Source organism: Oryctolagus cuniculus, chromosome 9 (genome assembly GCF_964237555.1).
Source record: "Oryctolagus cuniculus chromosome 9, mOryCun1.1, whole genome shotgun sequence".
Lineage (NCBI taxonomy): Eukaryota > Metazoa > Chordata > Mammalia > Lagomorpha > Leporidae > Oryctolagus > Oryctolagus cuniculus.
The window spans coordinates 52,239,322-52,257,838 of record NC_091440.1 but is presented as its reverse complement, the minus strand read 5'-3'; the positions used below and the strand labels follow the sequence as shown (position 1 = coordinate 52,257,838).

The following is an 18,517-nucleotide window of genomic DNA, read 5'->3' as shown; positions in this document are numbered from 1 at the left end:
AAACATAGAGGAAGTTAAATTTTGAGTTAATCTTGATTCAGGTCCTTTTTATTGTTGGAATAGAGATTGTTGCCTTTGTTTTAGTTTTCTATTGTCTTCTTTGTTACCTAAATAAGAAAGGAAAATGGTAGTGATACAAGAGGTACTTAGTTGTTAAAGGAAATGAAATAAAAGATGCTTTATTTCTCCCATTTTCCTACTATTTGTCATGGTACTCCCTCTTCTGAATTACTTTCAGTAAAATTCTGATCCTCCTATTTGATGTGCTTAATAGAGATTTGGGAATGGAATCCCATAGATTCATTTGACTTACTGCTAGTGTATTAATTTATATTCTTGTCTGTTTTTTTCTCCCTAACGTCTGTAAGCTGTATTGAATATATTGATTTCTTCTCTACCAGGTTATCAGAAGCAAATTTTATGTCCAAATTCTATTAGCCTTGTTGCTTTACTAATCTTGTTACAGAATATGGATAAATACTGTATTTTTCCCAGGTTATATTTGTAAATAGGAAGTTGAAAGCCATTTTCTTCTGCCTTAGAAGCAGACCCAACAAGTTAATTGTCCCAACATTTTCAGCTGGCTTGGTGTAGCTACCAACTATAAGAATATTAGAAAAATAAATTTTTTGGCCAGCATATTACAGTTCACTTAAACAGATGGAGATGGAAACAGAATAGACAGAGTGGTTATAGAGGTCTTGATATGGATACTTTTTAAAGATTATTTTTTAATGTTTGAGATTGCAGAAATTAGAATTTTTGACTTATCTGTTATATTTTATTCTTTCTTTCTTTTTTTTTTTTTTTTTTTTTTTAAAGATTTATCCATTTATTTGAAAGTCAGAGTTACACAGAGAGAGAAGGAGAGGCAGAGAGAGAGAGGTCTTCATCCGCTAGTTCACTCCCCAGTTGGCTGCCATGGCCAGAGCTGCACTGATTGAAGCCAGGAGCCAGAAGCCTCCTCTAGGTCTCCCACGCAGGTGAAGGGGCCCAGGGACTCAGGCCATCTTCCACTGCCTTCCCAGGCCATAGCAGAGAGCTTGATAAGAAGTGGAGCAGCTGGGATATGAACTGGCATCCATATGGGATGCCAGCACTGCAGGTTGCGGCTTTACCTGCTATGCCACAGCACTGGCCCCTTTCATATTAACTTTGCTAATTGGGAGTTAGTTATCTTTATTTTATTTGTGTCTAAGCAGGCATTTGCTTATTAAATCTCTGTTATTTGGGTATCATGTAGGGGACTAATAACCTTAGTGTGTTAGCAAATGATCAGCTATGAAGGCCCTGTGATTTGGGGTTTTTATTGAAAGACAATTAAAATTATCTGTTGCAGTCATTGTCAAGATATCTCCATTAATTGATACAGTCCTATCCTTGTGGGGAGATTGTTTTCACTCTTCATTTTTTTCATTGTCATTTTAAGGATTTTTCATGTGTCATCAACCTAACTTATATCAATATGTAGTAATAGATCTGTCTTTATTATTTTGGGACGTAAGATCTTGTTCAGATTTGAATGGACATACATTATTTGATGATGGAGGTGGATGGAGGGAAAGAAGACTTCAATGTTTGCATTAAGACTCAGTTTCTAGCCAGTTAGAACCTTCCTCCCTCTTACTAATGTAAGTAGTCTGGAGTCCAAAGTAAGGTCAGTTCTATACATGCCCAGTTTATGAAGTATTTAGGCCAAAGACCAAACTAAGTGATTTGATACATTTAAAATTAATTATTTGAGAGGCAGAGAGTGAGAGTGAGAGGGAACCCAAAGACGAGCCTGTGCTCCTATCCACTGGTTCACTCCCCAAATGCCTGCAATGGTCCTGACTGGGCCAGGCTGAAGCTGGCAGCCAGGAGCCCACTTTTGATCTTGTACCTGATTGACAGGTCCCCAAACGTTTGAGCTATAATGTGCTGTCTCCCAGGGTATGCATTAGTGGGAAGCTGAACTGGAGTGGAGCTAGGACTGGAACCCAGGCTCTCCAATATGGAATGCAGGTGTACTTACCAGCATCTTAACTGGTAGGCCAGACTCTTGCCCCTGATTGGATGCTTTTTAGTCTGATGCAGACAGCCCTTGTAAAAATATTTCTTTTAGACATAATTGTATTTTTTGCTCTCACAGTGTCCAACATGATAAACTAGAAGACACTTCATTCATTTTTGGCTTGAATGTTATATCATTTGAGAGACTCTTATGGCATGATGTTGCATGTTACTTGGAAGCGAATAGGGGCAAATAGCAGTTAATTTAAATAAACTAATAGATTTTGTCAATAAAAATGTAGATGGCACAACTGTAGTGAATCATGTTAGCTTGACTTGTACATTGCTTTGCAAAAGCAGAAACCTAAATTAGTGAAAAATAGTAATATTTGATAATAACTGCTTTATTACCTGTCCTACTTGTACAGTGAACCTTAAGTTATGGCTGCCACTTTAACTGGAGTCTTTTGTAAACATGTTCAATGAAGCAATTAGATTCAAGAGTTTTTCCTGCTTTTAGAGAAATGGATCAAAGGACAGCTGGCTCTTGTTTTTCCTTGCTGGTTGAAACGGGTGGCAATGGAGAGTCACTGTCTGAAACTAAGATATGAGATTAAAATGATAATGTATATTTTATCATAATTTTCTGCCAATTGAGATTCTTGAATTGTGGCTTAGAAATACCTGTTTTATTTGCCAGGTAGCTTTCAAATGAGATGAAGGCAATTCAGGTAGCGGCACTTAGGCTATATGACCCTTACTGAATTCATTTTTTGCTATAGAAAAAGGTCCCTCCATGCCCAAATTAATAGGTTATAATTCATTTTAAAGCTCTTATTTCTGAAGTAAAAAAGTTGCTCAGGATTACCAATTAAGTGACTCTTAAGGTAGAATTTTAACAACTTCTATTTAATAAAAAGAAAAATTTTCTAAAATTACCTTTTGTAAAAATATCTTAAACTGTGATTATTGAAAATTGCAATTATTTGAAAGTAAAATTAGTGAGAAATAATCTGACCTGTATCATGTAGAAGTTTAGTCCTTTAGTGCCCTGTTTGTTGATAAAATGGTTTCTGATATGTTTTTGTTCTTTGTAATAGTCGTGAGTGGTTTTGTGATCTTTGTGTTCCAAGATCTGCACTAGAAAAGAGAAATGTGTACTTTTGCTGACTCTTAGTAAACAGTAACTCTCGGGGGTCCATTTCTTCTTTGGGGTCCATGCTGTTGGGTTTTCCATGCTTAGAGGTAACACATGGAACTGACTAGAATTCTGTTCCCTGGACACCACTCAGGCAGGAGCGCACAGGGACCTTATCTGGTGTGTTTGCTCTAATATTCAGTCCCTTTCTTTCTCAGTGACCACAGTTTAGGCTGCTGAGTCTTGTTGTTTTTTTTTTTTTTAATTTTTATTTTTTTATTTTTTTATTTGCTGCTTTACTGTGGTGAACCTTGAAGCAGATTTTGGCACTTGAACTTTTGCTTTTTTTAAAAAAATATTTTATTTATTTATTTGAGAGAGAGTTTTACTGAGAGAGGGAGAAGCAAAGAGAAAGGTCTTCTATCCCCTGGTTCATTTACCAGATGGCTGCAAAGGCCTGAGCTGGATCGATCTGAAGCTAGGAGCCAGGAGTTTCTTCTGGGTCTCCCACGTGGGTTCATGGTCCCAAGCACTTGGGCCAGCTTCTGCTGCTTTCCCAGGCCATAGCAAAGAGCAGGATTGGAAGAGGAATAGCTGGGACACAAACCGGCACCCATATGGGTTGATGGCACTGTAGGCAGAGGCTTAGCCCCACTATACCACAGTTCCGGCGGCTGAATTTTTACTTTTATCACTTATTTTATTCCTTGATAACTGTGGAGTTTTAAATGTTTACAGAAACAAAAAGATTAATTTGCAATTATGATTAGCTTAGGTTCAGTTTTTCTGTGAAAATCGTCCAGTGTGTACCAAAGAATGTCACACTGAACCAAATACTGCAGCCTGGTTTCCCCAGTACTTGGTAACAGTTTCAACCTCAATGATAATGATCTTTCCAAGACACACAGATCCTTTTCCCCTTTAATCAAATGACAGGTCAATTGAGGTATTGCAATACACACAAAGGCATAATAAGCAAAAAGAACATGTGATAAAATGGGCAAAAATAGGTAAAAGAAAATTGCTAAAGCATCAAATGCTAATGATGAACCAAACACCAGGCTTCCATGGAAGAAATTTTGCAAATGGTCCTAGAAAACTTGCCCCTTCAAGGTGATGCTGAACAGTTACAGATGCTATCAGGCCATCCGCACTGATACAAAGAAAGGGCTTTTCACTCCAGTAGAGCCTCTGGTGGACAATGCCTTTTCAGAATGATATTTTGTAGGGAGGTTGTCCTAGAAAGATGTGTCTCAAATGACAATTTGAAAGTATTAGAATTTCATGCTCTGGAAGGTGTATTATCTTAGCTTTAGATACCAACATTGGAGGAAAATGTCCCAGTACCAAACTATCTTATTTGCATATCAGTGCATAGTTGTCAGTCAGTCAGCCAGAGTGAGGTAATGGACCTCCTTGCTGTCAGTCAGCTACTTGGCTCAATTATCGGTGTGTTATAAGAAAAATTCAAAATGGCATTGGTGCTGTCAAAGCATAGCCATATTAATCATAATTAAAATGCAAATTTACTTAGACTTACAAGGATCATACCATAGTAGAACACACATCACAACAAAGGGTCACTGATGTTACTTGTCGACAGATGTGATTGGGTCTCATGTTTCTTAATAATTATGGAGTAAAACTGTAAAGCTTAAGTCCTTTAGTTTTTCAAAATATGAAGAGTGAGCAAGGGAGACCTTATAAAACTTGGAAATTGGGACCCACCCTCATTTTATAGTTTTTATTCAAGAAGCTTTATACAGACATTATTTGAAATTTGTTATTTGACTGTAATGTGGATAAAATTCAGTCTTTTCAACTAAAGACTTTAGAATTTTTTAAGTAGACTTTGACCTTTTAGGTTTTGTAGGGATGGGTAATTTATTTTTCGAATAACTTTTTTTAAAAAAAGATTTTATTTATTTTTTTTAGAGGTAGAGTTATAGACAGTGAGAGGAAGAGACAGAGAGAAAGGTCTTCCATCCACTGGTTCACTCCCCAAATGGCCACAATGGCCGGAGCTGAGCCGATCCAAAGTCAGGAGCCAGGAGCTTTCTCCAGGTCTCCCATGTGAGTGCCAGGGCCCAAGTTCTTTGGCCATCCGCTACTGCTCCTTCAGGCCACAGTAGAGAACTGAATTGGAAGAGGAGCAGCCAGACCAGAACTGGCACCCACATGGAATGCTGGCACCACAGGCAGAGGACTAACCCACTGTGCCACAGGTCCAGCCCCTCTAATAACTTTTGAATCTCTAATCATTAGTTGCTAGTAGCTTCTTTGACTTTTTACAATTTTAGTTTTCATTTTATTTGAACAGCAGAGAGAGAGGGACAAAACAATTTTCCATCCACTGGTTCACTCCCTAACTGCCCAAAACAGCCAGGGCTGGACCATGCCAAAGTCAGGAGCTTGTGTGACAGGGATCAAGTACTTGAGCCATGACCTGCCACCACCTAGGGTGTACATTAACAGGAAACTAGATGGTAAGTGAATTAGCCAGAACTTGAACCAGGCACTCTATAATGGGATGCAGGTATCCCAAGTGGCCACTTGACCACTGAGTCAATTGCCTTCCTCTAGTTTCTTGACATTTTATTATAAAACTTACATCTATTCTTGTTTAATATACTTTAGAGCTTACTGATTGAATTGTCCTAATTGTGCTTCTCTCTCTCTCTCTCTCTCTCTCTCTCCCTCCCCGCCCCTCCCTCCCTCCCTCTCTGTGTGTTTGTGTTGTGTGCTGGTGAAGTGTCTAGCTGATTAGAAAAAAATGATTTATATAGATAGTGGCTTTTATTTATGAGGAGATCATAGTCCTGGTAAAAGCATTAGTTATTTTGTAAGTAAAAACAATGATTTTAATGCAGTGTTTGATGAAGTTGCATTTAGGGGGCATTTTTGTTTTTAATTTTTGTCATCTAAGTTTGTACTTTTGGGCAAATTTAAGATCTGTAGGAGTCCTTTTCTTCATAATTAATATTGAAAACGTGAACTTTAATTTTTTTTTTAGAATCTATTCAAGTTTTTCTGACATTCTATATTTCTTGAGTTCTAAACAATTGCCTTTCTAAAAAACAAAGAAATCAGGGGTGGAGGAGGGGAGAGATAGGTCTTCCATCTGCTGGTTCACTCTCAAGATGGGCACAATAGCCAGAGCTGGGCCGATCTGAAGCCAGGAACTTGTAGCTTCTTCCAGATCTCCACATGATTGCAGGGGCCTGAGGACTTGGGCCATCTTCTGTTGCTTTCACAGGCCATAGCAGAGAGCTGGATCAGAAGTAGAGCAGCCACAACTTGAACAGGTGCTCATATGGGATGCTGGCACCTCAGGTGGTAGCTTTACCCGTTATGCTGCATTGCTAGCCCCCGGCATGGGGACTTTAAAAGTGTGTGCAAAATGGTGTTACAAGATAAAATTAAAAATTATAAACTGTATTTCTTGACATAAGTTCCACCAAGTTCAAGATGTTTTTGTAATAGATGATAACCAGCCATTTGGTTAAGTCCTAAAGAATTATGGTTCCTAGGAATTTAACCATTTCAGTGCAGTTTTTTAAATATTATTAGCTAAAGAGAAAAAGTGCCCTTTAACCATTTTTTTTAAATGAGAAATCTAAAAAGTCAAAAGGAACCAAATCAGAACTGCCTAATAATTTCCCATTGAAACTCTTGCAAAGCTTCCCTTATTTGATAAGAGGAATAAGCAGAAGCATTGTTGGGGTGGAGGAAGACGTTCTGGTGAAACTTTGTGGACTTTTGCTAAAACTTTGGCTGACTTTCTTAAAACACTCTCATACAAAGCAGTTGTTATTCTTTAGACTTCAGAACATCAAGAAGCAAAATGCGTCGAGTATCCCAAAAGCAGTTGTCTTGACTCATTGATTTTAACTGACCCACTTTTACTTTGGTCCTCTTCTACTTCTTGGTAGCCATTGCTGATTGGGCTTTGTCTTCAGTATTGTACTGATAAAGCCATGTTTCATCTCCCATTACAAATTCTACTTGTTTAAAATTTCCACTGAAAGTTCTGCTTGTCTGTAGGCTGAACCAGTTGACATGTCTGTGATGTTGGCTGTTTTTTCTGCTGTTAATCATTGGTTCTCTTCAATTGGACAAAAATGAGATTAATTTTTTACTTGCAAATTGATAAATTGATTTGTACTGCTGACTTTGGAACATCTTGTTTCTTTCTTTTTTTTTTTTTTTTAAGATGTACTTATTTGAAAGGCAGAGTGACAGAGAAAGTGAAAGACAGCGATAATTTGTCCACTGGTTCACTCCCCAAGTGGCTGCCATGACCAGAGCTGGGCCAGTGAACCTTGCTGTGTCATAAATTGCAGCACAGTCCACTGCACCACAACACTGGCCTTTGATTGTTTGTGGTTTGTTGTTTGGTTGTTTGTTTCTACATGTATTCATTTTAAAGGCAGAGTGTAGGATATTGCTTGAGGGAGAGAAAAGACAAACTGACTTTCCATCCTGGAAACAATGGATGGAATTCCAGGTCTCCCACTTGGATGGTAGGGGCCCAGTAACTTGGGCCATTTTCTGCTGTTTTCCCTAGTGATCTGGTAATCTAGTAGGGAGCTAGATCAGAAGTAGAGCAGTGGGGGCTTGTACTGGCGCCTTCAGGATGCTGACATTGCACATAATGGCCTAACCCACTGTGCCACAATCCCAGGCCCTCTTGTTCCTTCTTAAAATAAGTTTAAGCTGCTGATTTCTTTGAGATACTGTCCTAATAAACTTTTGGTAAAGCATCACTGATTTCACCATTCTTCCACTGGAGCTTCGCCATAATTTGGATGTTTCTTCTTGCTTCAATTTTAGCAGAATCATGCTTCATAGGAGTTCAAACTGATATCAAATTAGATTCTGTTCAGACATGTTATAACTGGTTAGCGTGAGATTATCTTAGTGTAAAGAAATGTTGAAATCCATGTTTTTTTTTTTTTTTTTTTTAAGATTTGTTATTTGAAAGGCAGAGTTACAGGGAAGCAGAGGCAGAGAGTCTTCCATCTGCTGGTTTACTCCCCAGATGATCGCAATGGCTAGAGCTGCACCAATCTGAAGCCAGGAGCCAGGAGCTTCTTCCTGGTCTCCCATGCAGGTGCAGGAGCCCAAGGACTTGGGCCATCTTCTGCCCAGGCCATAGCAGAGAGCTGGATTGGAAGTGGAGCATCCAGGGCTTGAACCGTTGCCCATATGGGATGCCAGCACTACAGGCAGCTGCTTTACCCACTGTGTCACAGCACTGGCCCCCAAATCCATAGTTTTTTCATGGATTTCCTATTCCTTTTGAAGACCCCTTGAATTTGTAGTAGAAGTACTCTATAGTAAACAACACAATGACATGTAGAATTTAAATAAAGACTTTTGATTAATTTTGATTTTAGATAATACTAAGCCATTTACTTTATTTTAACAGGTATCTTTCAGATGAAGGCATTGCAGCTTGTACAAGTTCTCCTGACAAAGTCAATGTAAATGACATCATCCTGATTGCTCTCAATGTAGGTTATGTTTATTAACTTATTAAAATTTTAACTCTATTTGTGAAAAATGTCTCATAGAATAAACTGATTTATGAAAAGTAGTATAGAAAACATCTTTCTTTTTTGTTCATTTTAAGTTGTAGTGGCATTTGTTGAATTTTAACATATTGAATTATTCATTTTAATCATTGTTCAATAATACATGTTATGAATTATTAACATGTATTTCAGAGACCAATGAAAAAAGGTAATTAGTCCTTTTTCAGATATAAATTATAGAATTGTATAACATTTACAGTAGATATAAAATAGTAGTAAAAACTGACCATTCTTTAAAAACGATGGCTACTTTCACAATACAAAAGTTGAACTTTGTAAATTCACATTTATTAAATAAAAAAAAAACTATATAACAAACAAACAAAAAAGAACTTAATACTTTACCCTTTTAGTATTTTTTATGTTCTACTTAAAACTATTGGTATTGGTTGAACTCTGTAATTAATATACAATTACTCTTAGGGGTTTAATTAATGCTATAACTAGTACTCAAATAGTATTTTACACTTTGTGTTTCTGTGTGGGTGCAAACTGTTGAAATCTTTACTTAATATGCTAAATTGATCTTCTGTATATAAAGATAATTGAAAATTAATCTTGATGTGAATGGGAGGGGAGAGGGAGTGGGAGGGGGAGTGTTGTGGGTGGGAGGGAAGTTATGGGGGTGAAGCTATTGTAATCCATAAGCTGTACTTTGGAAATGTATGTTCATTAAATAAAATAAAATAAAAAAAAGAATGAAAAAAAATGATGGCTACTTAACTTTAAAACTCTAGGATCTAGCTTTTTGACAGTTGTATTTGTAGTGAAGATAAACATGATGGTAAAAGTAATGCTATTGTTGAACATTTTAGAAAATATAGAAAAGCAAAATAACAAAGCTAAAGCTACTGTGTATAATTACTGTTAATGTTTTGGTATATATTTATTCCATCTCTTCCTTTATCCAACCATATTAGCTATATCTTTTTTATAAGCAGATTGGCTTTTAGATTTTTTTCAATAGTTATAAAAATTACTTGAAATAAAAAATGTAAGCAAGCCTATGTTTTTATGTTATTTTTTCAATCCTGAATTTACTCCTCTGAAATTTTTTGAATGTTCTTTACACTAACAATCTTTTAATAGTGAAATTTACATATTGTGATAAATGATCCATGAAATTCATAACTATTGTCTGACAGTTCCATCATATCACAGCACAGTTGATACAAAGCAGAAATGGTGGGTGCTAACAACATTTAACATATAAAAAATATATAATTTATATAGTTTTCTCTTAAAGAGTTGTTTATATTTAACAAATTAAACTTGGATATAAACAGGTAAAATTTGTGTTTTGAGTTCTTATTCTTTTTCAGCTTCTTTGAATTTTATTCACTAAGTCCCTTATGTAATCTTTGTTTCTGAGTTTTTAAATTTTTAATAAATGTAAGATAATTTTTTGTAATAAGAATTAGAAATTGTGCATTTTATTTATTACTACAAATAGTAATGTTCTCCAGGTATTTTAACTTTCATTGAGTAGCACCTAAACTAGTGAATTTTGCTTTTTTAAAATGTAACCAACTCAACTCAATTTTTTTGTTTATTTAAGAAAAACTTTCTAAAGGTGATAGGCATGAGGTTTTATCACAATCCTCTGTTCTTTATTTCACTTATTTATACTTAGGTAAATAGCAATGAACCACCTATAATTAATGTGAAACTTTAAATAAATCTAGATGAAGTATTTGTGTTAAGTATCTGAAAGGCTATTGATATCCAGATGAATTTGTCTTTATCACTTTCTCTAAAATATATTATGGAATACTCCAATCCAAAGTTGTAATGCCATATGATAACAGCAAAATAAAAGGTTTTTTTTAAACATATTTATTTATTTGAAAGGTAGAATGACATAAAGAGGAATTGACAGTGAAGGAGATCATCTGTTTGTTGGTTCACTTTCCGAATGACTGCAACAGGAGCCAGGAACTTCATCTGTGTCTCCCCTGTGGTTGGCAGGACCCAAGACTTTGGGCCTTCATCCACTGATTTCCTAAGTGCATGTAACAGGGAGCTGGATCAGATGCAGAGCAGTCAGGACCCAAACTGACGCTCCAGTATGGGATGCCAAAGTCCCAGCTGGCAGCTTAACCTCCTGTATCACAATGTTGGCCCCCCCAGAGTAAAAACTTTTAATCGTGATGATGCCTGTAGCAGGCAAATCATCTAATTTTCATCTTCTAATACAATTTAGATATTTAAAATGCCCTGTATAGGGGCTGGTGTTGTAGTACAATGAGTTAAGCTGCCATCTGTGACACTGGCATCTTATATCCAGTTACCAGTCCAAGTCTGACTGCTTTGTTTCTGATCTAGCTCCCAGTTAATGCATCTGGCAAGGCAGCAGAAGGTGGCCCAAGTGTTTGTCACATGGGAGATCTTGGCTTCTGAATGGCTCAGACCCAACCATTGTGGACATTTGAGGAGTAAATCAGTAGATGGAAGATCATTTTCTCTCTTGTCTTCCCCGCTCTGTCATTTTGTTTTTGAAATAAAGCAAAAATATCCTGTTGAATTTTTTTTCAACTTTTGAGTGATTGCAGGATAGTAACTATGACTTGAAATGACTTACTGATTATATATTTATTATGTATACACATACTTATGCATGCATGCATGTGAAAATGTACAGTTTTTATTATCTCTTCCTGTTGTTCCTTTATCTAGCTATGAACACTTTAATAACACAAGTATTGTGTTCTTGCCAAGGGAAGACCATTAGAAACCAGTACCCAGGGTTTTTATTGGGGTGTTCATGAAGATACCCTCTGCTTAGCATGAGTGGCTAGACTACTTCTGCACCTACCCCTCAAAATAAGTGTTTGCTATAAATCACATTGTTTATAAACAATCTAGGCATTGAATCACATTTTCATTTAGGGAATGGTTCAGGTGCAAAGTTCTCAAAGGCTGGTCTATGGCTAACCTCAGGAACAAGCCTTTCTAAAAGTAGCCCATTCAGACCTGCTATGTAATTTTTTTATGCTTGGACTTTTATGTTTAAAAGGAGAGTTTTTATATTTGCTTTGTAAAGCGAGCAATAAGAATATTAAGAGATGGCATTGAAGTTCAGCATAGAGTTTTGAGTTCAAATACTTGATATATTCAGAAAAAGTCAAATGATAGTCTTAAATTATTGAGTACTATAATAAAAATTCTTAGATTTTACATAAGAAAAAATAGATATTCTTTTGAACTTACTTAAATAAATAGGAGTCATGTGTTTGTGTGCATGTGTGTGTGTTGTGTGCATGTAGGCAGATGCTTTGAAAAATATTAATATATTTTTATAGGCTAAATATTTTTCCTGCATTTTTTATGTTTAATATTAAAAATTCTTATACCTATGTGTTATACTAGCAATTGTGATATAGCAGCATCTGAATAATAAAGTTGCTTTTGTAGCACTCATAAATTGACTGAATTTGGGATGTTTAAATATTTAGTTGTTTAGCACTCTGGCCTCAGAATAAGCCCTTAAGACATTTGGATCTGGCTATAAAAAGCCCAAGAGAGCATTTCATGCTGTAAAGCCAACACACTATGGCAACAAATGACCTACATGAAAGGTCTCTGTGAGTGAGATCCAGGTGGAAAAAAGGGGCCATCAAAGAAGGAGGTACCTTTCTCTGAAGGGAGGAGAGAACTTCCCCTTTGCTTATGGCCTTGTCTAAATAATGTCAGAGTTTGTGGACTCAAGAGGCTTCCATAGCCCTGGCAGCTCGTGACAAGAGCCTCGTGTGATCACTGACATCATAAATAAGAGTGTCAATTATTAAATCAACAATAGGAGTCACTGTGCACTTGCTCTCCATGTTGGACCTCTGTCTTGAATGTGTTGTACTATGAGAATTGATAGTAAAACTAGCATTCCAACAGTACTTTATACTTTGTGTGTCTGTGTGGGTGCAAACTGTTGAAATCTTTACTTAGTATAGAGCTGATCTTCTGTATATAAAGACAATTAAAAATGAATCTTAATGAAGAATGGGATGGGAGAGGGAGTAGAAGGTGGGATGGTTTGGGGGTGTGAGGGCAGGTATGGGGGGAAGAACCAACATAATCCAAAAGTTGTACTTATGAAATTTATATTTATTAAACAAAAGCTTTCTATTAAAAAAACTATATTACATTCAGAACCAGGAAATATTAAATGAGATCCAGATCTCTGCAAATGAGAAAACTAATTAGGAATTTATCTAATTTCATGAAGAAAATATCTTATTTTTGTTTTCTCATTAAATGAATGATTTATTCTTTAGTAAAACTTCATTTTAATTATAAAAATAGTGGAATTTTAAGCAAAGCAATGTAACATTGAGTATATAGTCTATATCTGTGTAAATAAAACTTAAAATTTTTTAAAAAATTTAGTTGTTCATTTTTATCTTACTACAATAAAATTGAGCTTATTCTTTATATGTATGTATAGCACTTTAAAAGTTATGTTAGTTTTGAATGTATTTTTTCTCTAGCATGGCAACAACTTTGGAAGATAGGGTTCATGTTACTTTTTGCCATTTTTAAAAAAAGATTTTATTTATTAGAGATGTAGAATTACAGACAGTGAGAGGGAGAGACAAAGAGAAAGCTCTTCATCCACTGGTTGACTCCCCAAAGGGCCACAACGGCTGGAGCTGTGCCAATCCGAAGCTAGGAACCAGGAGCTTCTTCTGGGTCTCCCAGGCGGGTGCAAAGACCCACGTACTTGGGTCATCTTCTGGATCAGAAGAGAGCTGGATCAGAAGAGGAGCAGCTGGGACTCGAACTGGTGCCCATATGGGATGCAGACACTGCAGGCGGAGGATTAGCCTACTGCCCACAGTGCTGGCCATTTTTTCCATTTTATGGAAGAATAAATTAACTGGGTTTAGAAGATTTGTTTCCTTGTCCTTGGTCATATGATCAGTTAATTACAATTTGGATGAAGCAAAATTTCAGATTTTTATGTAATGCTCATTTACTTTACATGGCTGTCTCATTTTAATTTGAATTAAATTTCAGTTATTGATTAAAAACTAGAAATGAAGGACTATAATATATTATGAAATTTGTATTTCTTACTCATATTTAAATATTTCAACCTTTGAGTGACTTAAAACAATGTATATTTTTATGAACTGTTTTGTTACTGACTTTAGAATTACATATATTAAGGTGATAAAATGTATGTATTTTACATTACTAAAATGAACATGATGGCTAAGCTAACACTGAGTGCTTACTCTGTGCAAGTCATTGTGCTAAGTGCTTCATGTTTATTAACATTTAATCTTCAAAACATAGCTATTATAGGGAAGGCTAGCATAAGAAAGTATTTTTTACCTACGTATTATTCAGTATTTTAAAAGTGAAAAGGTATACAACACAGGGTATAGGCTATCTTTCTTTTCAACCTGATAAGGGATTGAGGGTGCACAAAGGTTGAAACTAAGTGCTTGGATTTAGGGCTTTGGTTACCTAAGGGTTCTGTTTGGTGAGTTTTTGTTCGGGAATGATCTTGTTACTGCATTGAGAAATAAATTAAGACTCAGTGGTCAATGCCTGGAAGGTATCTGAAGGGATTGTGTAACTTACATACTTGTTTCTTAAGCTGATCACATTCTGGATATTATAGGTGTTCAAAGAATACTATTTTACTTATGTGTGTTTATTTCACATTACAGTGATTTTAATCATCTAGTGTTTTATTTAGTCAAATAAAAATTTCTTATACTTTATGTGATTAAGCAATCTCTGTTTTATTTTGTTCTTAAGGTGACAAAGAGCTACTGTTTACTGTATCTTAAGAAATAATACAGCTTTAGTCATCACCCTAAACTTACTATTTGAAGATTCAATATAATTTCCTAGCTTACATAATTAGGCTTTTTATTAGTACTGATAGCTCTTCTCTGAACAAATTTATTACTACTCCTTTAGATTTTCACTTCCTAAGGAGGACGCATTCCTAAAAATTCTTCTTTTATTTAGGATATTTAGCTGAAATTTTATGTCAGAAATGCTGTAACCTTGTTTATGTTAATCCTTATGTTTTCCTTTGGTTTGCTGAGTTCTACATACTGCTGCATTTTTCAGTCAGTAATTTGCTCACTTCCTTTTATTTCTATAATCTGTTGAAGTAAATGAAATAAATTTGATTACAGTAAAGTCTTACTATGCCTTCTTTGGTAATATAGGGGTATTGTTACCTGAATAGTGTAGGTTATGTGGCTGTTTTGTGACAGATATCACTGCTGTCACAAAAGAGTAATGTGTTTTCATGTCCCTTCATAACAAGGTTATGTGAGAGTCAGCTGTTAAAAAATAAACTGTTTATATTTTCAAAACATGTCATTTGATTTTTGGATTATTGTGTTAGTTTTTTAGTAAGACCATCATTTACATTAATTCAAGATTTGGATTTTAAAGGAGATGATTTAATAAAAAGGCTAGCTAAAGAAATATGATCAGAATTAGGGCTTATATGTTATTCTTAACTTATTTACACACTTTAAATAACTTACATATGCGTCTATATTATTTTAAAAGATTGATTATATGTGTGGCTCTTATAATCAACTAAAACATCAATTTTTATTCCATAAGTCTTAAGTATTTTCATTTTTTGTTCATGAGATTAGATTTAGATTACTTTTTCTGTAATTCTATTTTAATAATAATATTTTCATTTTAGACAGATCTGAGAACAATTGGCAAGAAATTCCTTCCCAGTGACATCAATGGTGGAAAGATTGAAAAGGTAAAACCATTTATTCCCTAAATTTTTCTAGCTACAATAAATATGAACTTCTACTAAATTACTTTTGGTAAATAAAGACTACAGCGATAGGACTGGCACTATGGAATAGCAGGTGAAGCCGCCGCCTGCAGTGCCAGCCTCCCATATGGGTGCTGGTTCTAGACCTGGCTGCTCCATTTCCAATCTAGATCTCTGCTATGGCCTGGGGAAGCAGTGGAGGATGGCTCAAGTCCTGGGACCCCTGCACCCGTATGGGAGATCCAGTAGATGCTCCTGGCTTCTGGCTTCAGATTGGTTCAACTCCCACCATTTTGACCATTTGGGGAGTGAATCAGCGGATGGAAGATTTTCTCTCTCTCTCTCTCTCTCTCTCTCTGCCTCTGCCTCTCTCTCTCTGTAACTCTGCCTTTCAAATAAATAAATGAATCTTAAGAAAAAAAAAAGGCTATGGCTATTAAATATGTTGGAGGTGAACCAGTGACAAACTCATTATGGTGACCTTCTGCACACATGGAAAATTATCAAGAGTTAAACTTTTGGTGACTTTTCAACATTTTAATTTAAAATGAATCAACATTTTAAAAACATTCATTTATATTTATTTAAAAGGCATAGTTATGGAGAGGCAGAGGCAGGGAGAGAGACGGTGGTGGGGGCAAGATCTCCTCTCCTCTGGTTTGCTCCCCAAATGGTTCCAACAGCTGGAGCTGGGCTAATCTGAAGCCAGGAGCCAGGAGCTTCTTTTGGGTCTCCTGTGTGGGTACAGGGGCCCAAGGACTTAGGCCATCTTCTGTTGCTTTCCCAGGCTATAGCAGAGAGCTGGATCACAAGAGGAATAACCGGGACACAAATGGTCACTTGTATGGGATTCGGAACTGCAAGTGGCAGCTTTACCTTCTACGCATCAGCACCAGTCTCCTCAACATTTTTAAAAAAATGCTTGTTTCAGGAATTACAACTGTGGCATACTTTTTATGTGAGACTTCCCAGATGTTTTTGGACCCCAGGACAAGAACCTTTTTGTATGTTTTTATTTTGCTTACTTAAACTTCTACAGTTTAATTAATGAACTTATTAATATAAAAGCATAAGGTTATGAAGGAATACTTGGAGCAGTTTGACAAGGCTGTGCATTTGGTTATTGTTGTCAGTTTGTATTATGCATGTATGTTTTGTATTATGAATTTTTTTCTCATTAAACTTTATTTTATGGGTTTCAAAATTCTGTGACAGATTTTTGGTCAAGTGGTTTACATTAAAAAGTACCGATTTTAAAAACTAATAACTTAAAACTGACATGCACACAAACAAAAACATTGTCCACAAAACGTTCTCCTTTCCTTCTGAAGGTTTTTTGATGCATTGTTATCATTAGCCATTCTTTTACTATTAAACTTAAATGGCCAATTGAGACAAATGATTCTGAGACTCTTCTTCCACCACTAATTAAGACTGGGGTGGCAGGTAATAACCTTTTGAGCTTTCTGGGCAGACTTGGTGTCCTTGCCAGCTCCAGCATCTTTTTGTCCATTGCTTTGATCACAGTTGCCAGTCTCATATCATTAACGGCAAAAAGCTGTCAACACACAAGGGCTTGCCAGGAGCCATATCAATGATGGCAAACATCACTAGATTTCAAGAATCTACAGCCATCTTACAGCTTCTTTCCAGAACGATGATCACTCTTTTCCTTCAGCTCAGCAAACTTGCAAGCAATGTGAGCTGTGTGACAATTCAGTACCGGGGCATACCCAGCACAGAGTTAACATGGATGGTTTAGGATGATCATCTGATCAATAAAACCAACTGTTTCCATTAGTGAGTCATTTTTGCTCTTACCAGCAGTGTTTCCATGACAAACATCTTTGACAGATATGTCCTTTTTTTTCTTTTTAAGATTTATTTTTTTATTTGAAAGAGTTACACAGAGAGAGGAGAGGCAGAGAGAGTGAGAGAGAGGTCTTCCATCTGATGGTTCACTCCCTAATTGGCTGCAATGGCCGGAACTGCGCTGATCTGAAGCCAGGAGCCAGAGGCTTCTTCCCAGTTCCCACATGGGTGCAGGGGCCCAAGGTCCTGGGTCATCTTCCACTGCTTTCCCAGGCCATAGCAGAGAGCTGAACCAGAAGTGGAGCAGCTGGATCTTGAACCAGCACCCATATGGGATGCCGACACTTCAGCCAGGGCGTTAACCCACTGTGCCACAGCACCAGCCGGACACATTCTTGACATTGAATCCCATGTTGTCCCCAGGAGATCCCCACTCAAAGCTTCATGGTGTATATCAATGGACTTGACCTCAGTTGTGATGTTGACTGGAACAAAGATTACCACCATGCCAGGTTGAGAACACCAATCTCCACTCTGCTCACAGGGACAGCACCAATTACACCAATTTAGTAGACATTCTATAGGGGCAGTCACAAGGCTTGTCAGTTGCTCTAGTTAGTGGGAGGATGCAATCCAAGACTTCCAGCAGTGTGGTTACACTTGCATTGCCATCTTTACAGGTGACTTTCCATCCCATGAACCACGTCATATTAGCACTTAGCTCCAGCATGTTGTCACTGTTCCAACCAGAAATTGGCACAAATGTTACTGTGTCAGGATTGTAGCCAATTTTCTTAATGTAGGTTCTTAATGTAACTTCTTAATGTGAGTTCCTTAACGATTTCCTCATATCTCTTCTGGTGGTAGGCTGGCTCAGTGGAATCCATTTTGTTAACACAAACAATTAGTTGTTTCACGCCCAGTGTGTAAGCCAGAAGGGCATGTTTGTATGTCTGCCCATTCTTAAAGATAGCACCCTCAAATTTCCTGTAGCAACAATCAGGACAGCATATTCAGCCTGAAGTGTGCATATAATCATGTTTTTGATAAAGTCTCTGTGTTTTGGGGCATCAGTGATATTCATGTAATACTTGCTGGCCTCAAATTTTCACAGGGAGATGTTGATGGTGATCCCACATGCATGCTTGGCTTTCAGTTTTATCTAAGACCCAGGCATACTTGAAGGAGCCCTTTCCCATCTCAGCAGCC

The 18,517-nt window shown here is 36.6% G+C and overlaps 1 protein-coding gene across 2 annotated transcripts in view; it reads left to right on the top strand.

Moving 5' to 3' along the window:
• TDRD3 (tudor domain containing 3) overlaps positions 1–18,517 on the top strand; it is a 196,508-nt gene that overhangs the window by 49,261 nt on the left and 128,730 nt on the right. For both annotated transcript variants that reach the window (XR_007920946.2, XM_008260040.4), the window contains exons 2-3: positions 8,562–8,646; positions 15,413–15,478. Coding sequence is in view for 1 of the 2 variants with exons in the window: in XM_008260040.4 (XP_008258262.1) it covers positions 8,562–8,646; positions 15,413–15,478 (151 nt within the window). In the remaining variant the exon portion in view is untranslated. The remainder of the gene's footprint in view (positions 1–8,561; positions 8,647–15,412; positions 15,479–18,517) is intronic.